The sequence below is a fragment of the Melanostigma gelatinosum genome (assembly GCF_949748355.1).
Source record: "Melanostigma gelatinosum genome assembly, chromosome: 21".
Taxonomy (NCBI): domain Eukaryota; kingdom Metazoa; phylum Chordata; class Actinopteri; order Perciformes; family Zoarcidae; genus Melanostigma; species Melanostigma gelatinosum.
In genome coordinates this window covers 6,613,252-6,626,820 of record NC_136654.1, presented here as the reverse complement: position 1 = coordinate 6,626,820, position 13,569 = coordinate 6,613,252, and the positions used below count along the sequence as shown (strand labels likewise).

At 44.0% G+C, this 13,569-nt stretch overlaps 1 protein-coding gene across 1 annotated transcript; it reads left to right on the top strand.

Annotated features, from left to right (window-relative positions):
- Nucleotides 1–3,002: 3,002 nt before the first annotated feature.
- Nucleotides 3,003–13,234, top strand: LOC306794677 (uncharacterized protein). Its single transcript, XM_079292830.1, has 12 exons — nucleotides 3,003–3,164; nucleotides 3,903–4,760; nucleotides 4,961–5,141; nucleotides 6,241–6,380; nucleotides 8,168–8,733; nucleotides 9,279–9,552; nucleotides 9,747–9,942; nucleotides 10,654–10,838; nucleotides 11,134–11,229; nucleotides 11,633–11,797; nucleotides 12,156–12,249; nucleotides 13,113–13,234. The coding sequence occupies exons 2-12, from the start codon at nucleotides 3,938–3,940 to the stop codon at nucleotides 13,174–13,176; spliced, it is 2,784 nt and encodes a 927-aa protein (XP_079148956.1). The 5' UTR covers nucleotides 3,003–3,164; nucleotides 3,903–3,937; the 3' UTR covers nucleotides 13,177–13,234.
- Nucleotides 13,235–13,569: the final 335 nt, after the last annotated feature.

Here is a 13,569-nt window from a genome sequence, read left to right as displayed (position 1 = left end):
TCGCTGTCGCACTCAAACGAGTGACATGACAGCACATTAGGCTGAGATGAAACGTGTACCCTACTGTTTTTTTTTTTTTTTGCACCGCTGGCATGCAGATTCAGATTTCTTTGAGTGATTTTCCTCCATCGGATGTATTACACTGAATCGGCATAATAAAGCTTTGTCACTGTTGAGTAATTGTCTGTCAGCTGAGATTTAACAAAGACCTTTATGTACAAGCAGAGTCCCCTGTAAACAGTGTCACCACAGGGAACCTCACTTATTAGAGGCATGTCCTGCTTATTTTGTCCTGCTGGAGGTTTCATTTTGTCCACAAGCCCCTAGTACATCAGATAAAAAAACACCGCCGTGCTTATAGAGCCATCTTGTGGCGTTTAGAGGTATTAAAGTCATTCATGCAACAGTTCAAAAAAGGTTGCATGACAAAGGCTTAAAAAGAAGAAGAAGCTTGGGCTGTTTTTCAAGGATACAAATTCTGACACATTTCTAATTTGTGATGCGCCTCACTTTCCACTTCCTTTTAGCAAGCACGTACTGTAGGTTTGTGATGTGCCTTTTCCTGACACCTAGACATATTGTTTTTCTCACCTCTTCTCACTTCCTGATTGTTGTGTAGCCTAGCCGGCTAATCTTCTAAAGTGAAGATCATCAGTACGTGAGGCTCAGTGTGAAAATATGGGTTGGTTTTGTGATTGTGTCCTTCTGAGACATCCACCTTCAGGCAATCTGTACAAAGACGTCACAGCGAAAACATGTGCGATCTTATCTTTAATATGAGAAGCATGTGCTAACCGTTGACAGACTAGAACGCTTGTTCAGTCACAGGATGGTCCACGAACAATATTTTCAGTTCCCTTTATGTGGCTGCTCACATCACCCCTTTTGAACTCTGTCTGTTACTGTATACTATTTGAATATATATATAGTGTGTCTGAATATTGATTATAATAAACAATTCACCACTGAAAATGTACTGAAATCAAGTTATCTCCCAGCTGCACCCGGGCAATAATAGTTGCTTGTTTCTTGATAAGTAGGTGAATATAAATATACTTACATTATTCTCTGTATTATTCTCAATGTTATATTAGTGATTTCATTGCGAATAACAGAGATGAATATTGAAATGAAAAATATGTTTGTAAAAGTTTTCTTCATAACTCTATTTAAAATCGTGTGTATGTTAATTTCAAGAAAATAAAAGTAAATGCAACAAAAAAATGTATGTTCCTCAAAAACCTCAATTGTTGCTGAATTTAAAAAAACTGTAAGGTCTGACTTTTTGCACGGTCAACATAATGTAGAGTAGACCATAGAAACAGATTGCACATAATGCGGAAATAAATCTTTTTCTCATTGACTGCAGAACAACATCCTCAGAAACCCACTTTGGTGTGGTCAATTTTAGTCCTGTATTTCGGTGCAGTTTTGAGGTATTTGTACTTCATTTGAATATTTACATTTCATGCTATACTTCTACTCCACAACATTTCAGAGGGAAATATTGTCAACTATACTCCACTACACTTATTTGACAGCTGCAGTTACTTTTCAAATTAAGATTTTACATTAAAAACAACAACATAAATTGTAAAATATCAGTTAAAGATCAAACCATGGCTGGTCTCACATCTCAGATGTCCTTGACTTGTTGATGTGACTTTTTAAACTTTCCCGATGGTTTCATTCAAATAACGATTTGAATCCCATAGAAATCAAACTATCTGTTATTTCAAGATTCAAAAATTTGATTAGACCATTTGTAGAGGACCAATATAGTGACAATTATGTACTTTTACTTTGGTAAGATTTAAAATTATACTTGCAATATAGTACTTTTACATTGTAGTATTGGTACTTTTACTGAAGTAAATGATCTGACTTCCACCGCTGGAGGAATGAGTCTAATAAAAAGTCTCACAGGTCTCACAGGTATGTGTGTCGTAACATATTGAAACATTTGTTTCACATTCTTCTAATTCTCAAGGGGAAGTAAATTAACTCGAGTTAGTCAATTGATGTGTAATTTAGATAACTGCGAAACTAACATGACCTAATCAAAAATCATTATAATTGTATCAAGAAGTGCTGCTTCAGGATCTACACTGAAAATGAACCCAATATACATCCTTATAATAATATTCTCATAGAAACTTACAGTGCTCTGGGTGAATCTCTAATGATAACAGATATCGACAATGTTTTTATGATATTCCAGGGACTTAATTTGCTCTAAAAAGTTGCATAAAATACAGGAGCATGAGGTCAGTTTACAGTTACCGCAAACATGCTCTATATTTTGAACATGTAGGTGAACCCAACGGTCTTTTTTAGGTGATAATTTGATTCGAGGTTCGTTTGTCTGTATACGTATACTACTTTATCCAATATTATCTATTTCCCGTGTCTTGTCATGGAAATATCCTCATTTGTGTTCTGTAAAAACTGTTGTTTTTAAGTGTGACGTCCATAAAGTTGTTTCTTCTTATTATTTTTCGTCTTCTTCTTCTGTTATCTTTGCGTACAGTATACTACAAGTAGAGGTACCTGGTAAAATACAAAGCCAGAATCGTATACAGTTTACTGAAAGATATATATATATTTTTTTTTTAATAACTTAAAAATCATAAGTTATGACTTGATAATGAGACGTCAACCATTAAAGTGTTACCACTGAACCCGCTGTCCCCTAAATTCACAAAGTGGGGTCCGGGGCCCCCTTCAGGTCTTTTACGAGGCTTCTTGGGATGAACTCGAGGCCACCGTCCCCCTTTTTTTGGCTCTAAAAAACAGGAATTACCACAGTTTTACACCGTGGGTAGTTTTTTTTGTATAGCGGAAACGTCCACCGGGGGGTTACGCTTGACCCGCTTTTTTCTTCGTTTCGCCGGGTTTCCCGGTGTTGTGTCTTCAGCTTTGGATGGCTGAACGGTGTGTGAGCCGTGGAGAAAAGAAGAGAGAGAGAAAAGCGAGAGAGAGACCTTCCCCTGGCAGGCATCTTCCCCCTCAGTCAGTCTGACCGCCCACAGTCCGGGGGGAGAAAGTGCTGCTTTGTGAATGAAGGGAGCGGCGGAGGGCAGAAAACTAACTTTAACCAAAATAATTTCACAATTCAACCGGAGGAGGTTTCGACGGTGCGACACGCGGACCGAGAAAATACAGTAAGTCACGACGCCTTTTTTTTTTTTTGCGGACCTTGTGTGGCATTGATAGAAAGCAGATTGACAGGCTTTTTTCTTTTTTCTTTTTTCGACGGAAAGATGCATGCATAGCAGCCCAACCGTGACTGGAATAACTGTGGTGAGATGGGAGATCATTTCAGGGCAGAATTGATCTCCACAGACTTCTCCACAGTCTGTTTTTGTTTTGTTTCTCCCAACATGGTTTCCCTGGAGAGTGACTGTCGTGAAATGTAGCTTATTAAAGACACTTTGTAGTGATTTCGTTTGTAACTTGCTCCCGAGAAATGAAACCGATGCGATTCGTTTTTTTTTAGACGATCCGGCCTGGCTTTTTGTCACTTGATCCTATTTATTCACACATCTTTAAAAAAGCATTTCACAGTTTCATGCAAAGTTTCCGTCTGCTTGCCAGCGTATTTCGCAACATTACATGACTCATGCCGAAGACGTGCACTCCCAATGTCACCATGAAAGAAAAAATAGACTCATAGAAGACTCATTCATGATATTAGGAGGTTTCTCCTCGAGGGAGTCTGGTCTGCAAGTAGTAAACATGAGATTTGATTACAGTTCTGCGAACACGCTTCTGCTGCTCCAGTCAGTCCTTTCTCTGTGGCTCAGATTGTGTTTCACTCATGTTGTCCTGTGAATGAGATCCCAGTGTATCTCACTCGGTTCTTTTATTCGACTGAGGAATGCCATTTTCTTCTTTTGCAGAAGCTCCGCTGTTATTTTCGGAGAAGCTGTAAATCATGCTGGTCAGTTTGGCCTGTGTCTGCCTGGTGGTGGTGGTGGTGGTAGTCGGTGGTGACCCCTGCCTCATCATCAGCGAGATCAACGCCGACAACCCCAGACTGGACACCACTGAGTTTGTGGAGTTGTATCACACCAGTGGACAGCGGGCTTCGCTGGACGGCTACACCCTCGTGTTCTATAATGGAAATGGAAACGTCGCCTACAAGGTGCTGGACCTCAAAGGCCACAGCACAGATGACAGGGGCTTCTTCCTGGTGGGCTCGGTGGACATGCTGCCCAAACCAGCCATCCTCCTGCCTCCCAACACGGTCCAGAACGGCCCGGACGCCATCGTCCTCTACCACACGTCTGCCTTCCGCTACGGTGAGAAGATGAACGTCACGGCAATGGGGCTGGTGGACGCCATCGTGTACATGACTCGCCGCACTGGGGGCGCAGAGTTCCTCGCCGAGACTCTGACGCCAGGAGAACCGGCCTTCGTCGAGGATGAAACGGCCCTCGAGGGCGACGAGTCGATCGAGAGGTGCCTGCTGTCTGAGGATCGCTGGGGCTTTCAGGTGTCCTCGCCCTCCCCGGGTCAGAGGAACAACTGCACCCCGCCCGCCGCCCCGGCGACCAGCCCCGTCATCACTGAGCTGAAGCTGGGAGGAGGGCAGGTGGACGGGTTCGTGGAGCTAACGGAGGCTCCGGCTGCTGGTCCTCTGGTGCTGGTTGTGTTGGATGGGAGAACGGACAGGGTCAGCGTGAGCGTGAGCGTGAATATGGACACCGCCAGGAACGGGTTGATCTCTGTGACCATAGAGAAGAGCTACATGAAAGGTCAGTGTGATCTTGTTCTGTCGCTCTGGACGAGTTAATCGTTGTACGATCGCGATAGATTGTTTCAGCTCTTTAGTTCATCAGGTTTCACATTTGGAAAAGCTACGTATCGGCTTCAATTCGTTTTGTTAAATCTTCATTCATTCACTCACTTTCGTTTGATTGTAAATTCTTTGTTCCTGTTATGATTTCTTCCGCAGGAGATGAGTCAGGGGCAGTGGCCGTTTACAGTGGCAGAGCCTCAGATTTCCCCGTGGGCAGTCCACTGAGCCAGATACAGCCTCTAGATGCATTTGTGTTTGCTGGACCTGGAAACAAGCCGAGTGCCAACCTCTCAGAGACTCTCATCCCGGGCAGAGAGCCCTACCAACTCAGCAACAGGCAAGACACTACGATAGTTTCCCCCTCTCCTTTAATTTCAAAAGTACCCCGCCACCATTTGGATGCAGTACATACAAGAGATGGAAAGAATCGGTGCTCGTTTGGTGAAGCTCATGACATGACGTGTTAGTGACATTCAAGTGGTTATTTTTGAGGCTAAAGTTTCAATGTTGTGAAACTGTGCTTTACTTGGAAAGGGTCAGCTTGTGACCGCTGTTCCTCTTTGTTAATGATTTTTTTTTTTTTTTTTTTTTTTTTTATACTGTTAAGCGTGTGTCATCACCAGAGCAGCACTCACACATAGGCTCTAAATCACACTGAGTCAAAGTAACCCAAATAGATTTTGACATGACGCTCAAATTTGAGCAGGAAGTTTAATTCACACCTCACTGATGACAATTCAGCGTCATTCAACAAGACTTTACAGCCACTCGAGCGACTTCGTGAGGCTGTCCTGAAGCGCAGTGGTGTTTTTGGGTGAAGTTCAAACATTTGCATGCTCACAATTACAATGCAAACATGCTGAAGATTGAGCAGGTGTGTTGGTGACCACCGCCTTAGTTAGCGTGTTAGCGTGCCAACATCTGTCAATTAGCCGCTAACACAAAGTACAGCTGAGGCTGCAGGTTTTTTTAGTCATAAATCCCAAATATTAGTCAAATAAAAAGGTCGGCCCTGATGATGGTGCTGGAGGAAGATCACCAAAGTTATTAAAGTTCATCCTGAGGGGGAGATCCATGTAATAGTCGTGAAGACATTTACTACAACTTAAAATGTCAACCAACTGGTGGCGCTGGATGACAAGTCAGGGGATCACTGAAGTCAGTAGGATTCATCCTCTGGGAACCATGAATGTCATGACAATTCATCCAACAGCTGTTGAGATATTTCAACAGACAGTCAGTCTGACTGACCGACAGCGAAATGTAGCATTACAATTGTTTTTTGTATTTCAAGACGACATTAATGGACAGCATAATGATGTGCTTTTATTTACCCACTGCAAAATATATGAATGTTTCATACAACACCAACCAATTTTAATATTCTAACCCTGCGAAATAAGGGTGAACTCATGAGGGTTGTTTTATTTTGCCAGTTTGAGAGAGGGAGGCTTCTATCTGAGTCGCTGTGGTGTGGCCACCTGGGCCAGAGATCCTGGGGTCTTCTGGGAGGCGCCGCAAACTCCTGCACAGCCCAACCAGTGCCCCTGGCCTAAGATCTGCCCGCACAATAATGGTGAGTGTTTGAGTTCGCTTCATGAATTTGTATTCGACGCTGAACATTATCGAGAGCTGAATGTTGTTTGACGCAGCTTATGGGAAGAAAAAGGGTTTCTGCAGTTTTAAGGAAGGGAATGAAGATAGAATAGGCAGCCAAACACGGATACTTTCAACTGCGTTTGTTTTGAGGAACCAGGGAGTAAATCTCAGAAAGAGATGCGTGCTGACCTGTGAAGGGAGGAGAAGTTACAGATTCTATCCTTCGCCAACTGAGGAACAAAGCTTCATCAATGTGGACACGTATTGCAAAATAGCGACTGAAAGTTGGTGGGGGACGCTGCTCCAAGGAGGAACCGGCATGAAAATAAATGAAAGATGAGGTATCGGGTGCACAGAGGAAAGCCTGTGATTCGTGTGGACTCCAACAGATGATGAGCTAAATGTGTGATGGAATATTACAAGGATCAGATGGATTTGTCAAAATTTGACGGTGAAAAATAAGTCACATAAAATACAAAAGTAAGACTAAATGGACGTCGTGGTGAGATTGTTTTCTCGACTACTCTTTCGAGGTCAGGAAAGATGTTTGAACCTCAATATCCTTATCATTTGGAGAGATTCAAATCTTGATTTATTACAATATTAAGCACGATGTGTGAGCCCTGCCCTGGGTTACACCCAGGTAAGATCTTCAGCAAGTCAACAGTATCAATGCTTCAGTCGCATCAGCAGGAGGCTGGGGAGGCGGAGGGCGATGCAGCAGGAAGCGGTGCTGGTGTGAGGGAATCAGCAGAGGACATGGATGAATGAACTGTTCCCTTCTCCTTTCAGCTCTACTGTTCAGTCCGTCACTTTAGTTGAATCAATGCTTTCTGCTGAATGTGTCGACAGATTATTGTTTCGTTAGTTTAAAAGCAGAGTGTTCCGAACAAATCTGTGATAAAGTACCAATCCTACTGTAAAGTGATGTGTTGGCTTCCTGCATGCAGCACAAACAATCAGCCAGTGTGTTTCTACTTCAGACCAAAAGCTTCTTTCTATGATAAATGATGAAATAAAACTGCAAAGTATATATAAATAAAGACAGTCATAGTCTTCAATCCTATCATAACTCATGAATATGAACAAGTTAATAAAAAATACTATAACTCATAGCTAACAATTGACAACATATTCAAGTTCATATTATATATCTATATATTGTATGCAATACTGCCATCTATTGCCATTATTAGGTACTGTGTTAAAGCTGTACTAACCATGAAATTAATGGATAAACAATGTTCAAATCTCTTGATGACCCTTTTTATCATATTCAAATGCATTATAAACGAAGCAGACAGACTTCAATGTGGTTGTCTCATTCTTCTATATCCCGCCTCGCATGTCTTGCAACAGTGCTCTGAAGTGCACTCATCCCTTATGGAAACTTCAAAAGATTTTTTTTTAAGAAGCTGAAGTGTTTGTAACCATCTCCATCATTTCAACAAATCCCAGTGGATACAAAGTATCTGCCACAGGATTGTGGTTTTAGATACACTTATTGCCAATGAGAATACTCTCACATCTGTCTGTTAAATATGAAGCTACAGCCAGCAGCCACTTAGCTTAGCACAAAGACTGGAAGCACTTGGCCTGATACTGCCCACCGGTAACTAAATATACCATCTAATGTTCCCTATCAGCATCTATGAAGCTCTTTAGTCATGTCATATGTTGTTTGTTAAATCTAAACAAAAATCAAAGTGAAGTAAAACTATTCCTTTAACAGCAGCCAATTGATCGCTTCCTGTTATGCTTTAGCGATTCCAGGAGGTACAGATTCACCATCTCACCTCCCACCCTGGGGGAGCAGTGACTTCCTGATCAATGAGCTGAACACTGATACACCTGGCGCAGCTGAGGACGGCGAGTACATCGAGCTTTGGCACCCGTCAGGACGCCGGGTCTCCCTGCAGGGCATCTGGATACTGCTGTTCAGTGCACACAACAACAGACCCTACAGGGAGATCGCCATGAGTGGACACTTCACCACATCTAAGGGCTACTTTCTGCTGGGCAGCGACAGGTTGGTGCCGGCTCCGTCAATCCGCCTGCCTCCTAATACCATCCAGAACGGACCAGATGCCGTGGCGCTCTATCGCAGCCCGTTTGGTCAACCGTCGGCGACCCAAAGGGGGATCCCCACCAAAGGCCTGCTGGATGCAGTGGTGTACCGGCAGAGAGGATCAGACAGGGAGGCGCAGGAGCTGAGTAAAGCTCTGACCCCAGGACAGCTGCCTCTGCTGGAGGATCCAGAGGTTCTGCCTGGTGATGAGGCCCTCAGCCGCTGTAGAGGCCTTTACCCCTATGACCTGTCTGCTTTTTCAGTAAGTACGAAGTGTGAAGGTTTCAAAGGGCATCCTGAAAGTAGAGAATCTCTTTTTACAAAGCGGTAGAAACACAACATTGTGGATAACAAAGAAGACAAATGTTTGTTAAAACCTTAATTTCTACTGAATACAAATAGTGATTAAAGGAAATAGGTTGCCATTTTGGGGAATTTATTTCTTGCCGAGAGGTAAATTACAAAATCGATACCACCCTCATATCTGTGCACTAGATCTGAAGCTACACCCTGTTAGCTTAGCTCAGCACAAAGACCTGCAACAGAGGGTAACAACCAGACGGCCACCTCCGGTTCTGAATAGTCAAGCCAAGGTGTAAGTGCCTTAAACCTGCATTCTCTCTACTGGCCAGCAGGGGGCGACACCTCTGGTTACAAAAAGGAGTCCAATTTTATAGAAGTCTATGAGAAAATGACCCTACTTCCAGCTAAAAAATGTGTTTCCTCCTATTTGAATTGATGCAGATGAGTCCTTATTGGATATATTGCAACCGTTAGAATCATAAATGTCTCAAATGCATCAATCAGGTGGCTCCACCCACACCTCTGAGGGAGAACATCTGCCCCCGCCCCCCTCCAGCTCCTGAGGGTGTGGTCATCAGTGAGGTGGCGAGTGGCCACTGGACCAATCACAGCCAGCAGAGGTCCTTTGTGGAGCTGCACGGCCCCCCCATGACAGACCTGCGGGGCCTGGTGCTCACCGTGTTTGACCAGGAGTACAGTGGGACGGTCATTGCCCTTCCTTTGACCGGATCTGTTGACCAGGATGGATTTTACATCGTTGGAAATGTCACTGGAGCAGGTGAGGATGGGAGGAGACCTTGTTGTTCAGGGATTGAACCCTTTTTGGAAGACAAAACTAAGAAAACTTCATTCCTTCAACCTCATTCTTAATGACTCTCCCACTCTCTGTCCTTTCCCCTCTTCTTTTTCTTGTTTTGTACCCATTCCCATCATTCTCACTATACTCCTTCACCTCCTCTCTCTCCGGCATAGATCAGACTTTCCTGGAGGGCTCCGCGGTGCCGGTACGAGGAGCAGTAGTCCTGTGCTATGACCTGTTCAGTGTCTGTAGAGCTGGCACTGCTCTGACAAATTCCAGCCTCAGAGATGTGCTGGTGTTCAGTGAAAAACAGCAGCTGCTCTCTTCTCTCTCCACCACCAGAGGGAGACAAGTCATCCCAGCTGCCAGGTAAACGCAGAAGAACAACGCGAATACCTGACAACTTTTACATGTTTGAACTTTTACACAAATTTTAAGTCTTCAACCCAATTAAGGCTATAACCAGACTGCTGAAAATGTCATATAGAAGCCTTCATCTTAACTGAGTTGAGGCTAACAAAGGAAAGATCCTGGTCCACGACTTTGATTCCTACTCGGGAAGGAAAGATTACCATGGCAACTAATCCTGCACCGTTAACCAGGGCAGGTCAAACTGCTTACCAATTGTCTGGGGAGCGCTCTTGATTCCCGACTGTGATTGTGTTGGTGTTAGCTATTTACAGCAGCGCTCATATTCCATCACTGCAGCTCAGGAGAACACGAGGCGCCTTTGCCAACAGACAGCGTTGTTATGGAGACAATAAGATGATGTAGTGAATCCAGAGACATGAGACCGATTATCCAGGTTCACCAAAATTCGGCTGAATGAGATTCCGACTACGGTTGTCATTCGGGCTCCAAATGATGCATTCATACAAAGTTTAAACATCGCACAGTGCTTTTGAGTGGTAAGCATTTCTGTGTATTAAAAGAATCTATGTAAATGTTGCAAAATATATTATTACCTTAAACTACTGCCTGCAAACCAACATCTGTTTTGCTTCATGTCACTCTAGACTCATGATCCCTATGACAGCTGTATGTATTATGTTCGTATTCATACATGTATTGCATGTGCAGGTCAGTGGAAGATGGTCCTGTTTCCCTGAGCCGGTGTTCATGCTGCGAGGTGAGGAGCCCCTCCTCCTGGACAAGCTCCTCCCCCACACCTCACGGCACCAACCTCTGTCCGAGCTCCGCCTTCTCCAGTCACATTGACCTTTGCCTCGGGCCGCTGTCCAGTGACTGGCAGCAGCAGTCGGCAGGTGAGGCGTCATAACTTCAACCTAAATTGAATTGTAGAAAATGTGAAAGTGAATAAAATATGGTCGACAGACAGATAGATGGACGGTGTCATGTTGTAAAGCTCATTGAGGCCATTTTTTTTTTACACATTCACATACTTATCGTGAATACAAACATTGTTTACACAAATACAGCAATGAGGTATGTCCTGGTGCCTTGTTGCTGCGGCATCCCTTTCTCAACAACAACAAGCGACTGGTCACAGTAAATATGCCTTTTATAAAAGCTGACATCCTTCTTCCCTGTATTTCCCAGACTGCAGTGGTCTGATCCAGGGCAAGAAGGTGGCGGAGGTGGCTGATTACCTGGAGCAGAGGTGTCACTGTGGCATCTCTGCTTTGTATCTCCAAGGTGAGGCACTTTCACTCAGCATAAATAGGCTGATTTCTACAAAAGAAATGACTCGTATGTTCAGTGAATCGCAAAGAAAAGATTATAGACCGCTGACACTCTGGGGGAGAACTGGATGTTGCTGTTACCATAGCGTTGTAAAGTAGGGATCATTTAGCTGTCATGTTGAAGGAGAGTCCATCGATTCTGAGTGTCGTGTGGTAAGTAATTCTCACAGAGGTGTGACTATTCCCTTGCACATCCTGCATCCCTCATGTACACGAAGTAACTGTCGTAAATTGTGCGCTTCAGATGCAGACGCCCGTCCTGTTTCCCCATTTACAGAATCGACCCAGCTAAAGCGTGACCCGAACACGTTCATATGTAGATAATGAAACATTTGTCCGTCTCTGCGTCTCTCAAGGAGCCAACTTTTCCTGCGTGTCTGGGTGGCTCCGAGTGTGGGGGAACATCCAGGCGCTGTCGGACCATCAGAAGGCCCTCATCATCCAGACATCGCACGTGAAGCCCTCGTCTGCACAGGGAGACGTCTGCTCTGCTCCAACCACAGGCCGCTACACAAGCACAGGTTAGCGTAAAACAAAAGCCGACAGCCGAGCATTCGCAGCTCATCATCACTTCAAAAAGAAACCAGAAGCTGATCCGCTAACTCAACCGATTAACAGTCTGCTGTACAAATCCAGGTTGTTTAACCTCTGGTATGGTCCCTAGGGTCTAAGCATGGCAGCCAATCGTTGGTGGTGATCTCATAAGTCGTAGATTTCATATGTGATTAAATCTGTGACGAAATCTGCGTGAAGCTGTCCGTGAGCTTGTCGAATCTAAAGGGAACCAAATCTGTTGCTGCTTTAAAGTTTCATCAGGATGTTTTAATGTATTCACTTGTACAGAAAGTGTAACTGAGTGTTGATTTGACTCTCTCCTAGCGTCTGCCCTGGGGTTACAGATAGGGCTCATAGTGGCAGTGCTCCTGCTGCTCGGACTGGGAGCTGCTCTGTTCACGTATTTCTACAGGAGGAGGTGAGAACTGCTCTCATGTTATTCTCCTCGTCTCTCTCTCTCTGGTCTGCTGGATGTGCATACTGATCACAGATATTTCTAAGTGCCTCTTTACATCATGTCAACAGCATTTCATTTCTATATTATTTGCTAGTCTGCTGGAAATCACCGCAAAGCCAGATCATCAACATAATCGTTTGACTTGTGGTGCCTCTTTCAATTACACAGTGACTGAGTGTGAAGAGCATATTTGAAAAGAACTGTGTGTAATTGAGTCTATATTGCTCATTTATCTGAAGATGTCCTTCTTTGAGATTGATGTCACTCTCGTGTCTGTACGGTTACGGTAAAAAATAAAACGACAGCCAACAGAGGATTATCTCGGCGTAGCATGAAGACTGAGAGCAGGAGGAAACAGCTAGTCTGTCCTAAAGCAGCTCATAACCTGTAAACTAGTGAGCTTTAGAGGTTTACATTTACATTTAGGGGGGGGGGGGAGCCACGCTACCTGTTTCCAGCTTGATATCTAAAGAAAACATGTTGCATCACTATGAATTTGAGGGAATAAACATCTGTGTGGCAGTAATCCATATTTGTGGCCCCATTTTCAGTTTGTAGAATATCACATTTGAATAGCACATTTGAAATAGTGAAATATCAGCAGTAAATGTCAGGTTTTTTGTGTCAGACTGTAGTTCAGAATTAAAGAGCAAGACCCTCTTAACTGTCTTCACATTTTTACCCGAACGTAGGACAGTCAGTAGAGTAGCAGTAGAGTCGGGGAAATGAGAAGCTGAACCATGAAACTCCTGAAGTACTTTGAGTGACTGGAGCCCAGTCGTGTCTCTGAACGAGTTAAAGCGTGACTGTGTCTCTATTCTCAGGCGCCCTCTGGACTATTACACCATGGAGCTGAATGAACATGCAGAGGGACTGACCGATCTATAATCCAGGCATCTGGAAGTGCTTGTGTGCTTGGGGAGGACTTGAGCAGAGAGGAGCGGGGGGGGGGGGGGGGGGGGGGGGTTCATTTGACCTGTGCGTGATCGATTGTGCCACCACAAGTGTCCTTCTGTGTGTCTTTTGGAAGATCACCGACAAAAAATGACTCGTACTTGTCTGTTAACAGCGTGGATACTTGTCTGTTAACAGCGTGGTTGGATCCGGTGTGTGCGACGTGTGATATTTCATGGCACCGGTGACACTTAAAACAGGCACAAACGTATTTTTCTAAAGGTGGGTGTACAACCGGCGCCTGTGAACAGTGCTGGTTACTACTTTTAAACGAAAAGGAAGAATTTGTTTGTTAAATATTTGAGTTCTAAATGGTCATTTATTTTC

Excerpts from the sequence above, each read along its gene's own strand:
- LOC306794677 (XM_079292830.1), top strand. The coding sequence starts at position 3,938 with ATGCTGGTCAGTTTGGCCTGTGTCTGCCTGGTGGTGGTGGTGGTGGTA. Across the intron at positions 11,230-11,632 it reads CTCTGCTTTGTATCTCCAAG|GAGCCAACTTTTCCTGCGTG; the intron begins GTGAGGCACTTT and ends GCGTCTCTCAAG. Across the intron at positions 12,250-13,112 it reads ACGTATTTCTACAGGAGGAG|GCGCCCTCTGGACTATTACA; the intron begins GTGAGAACTGCT and ends CTCTATTCTCAG.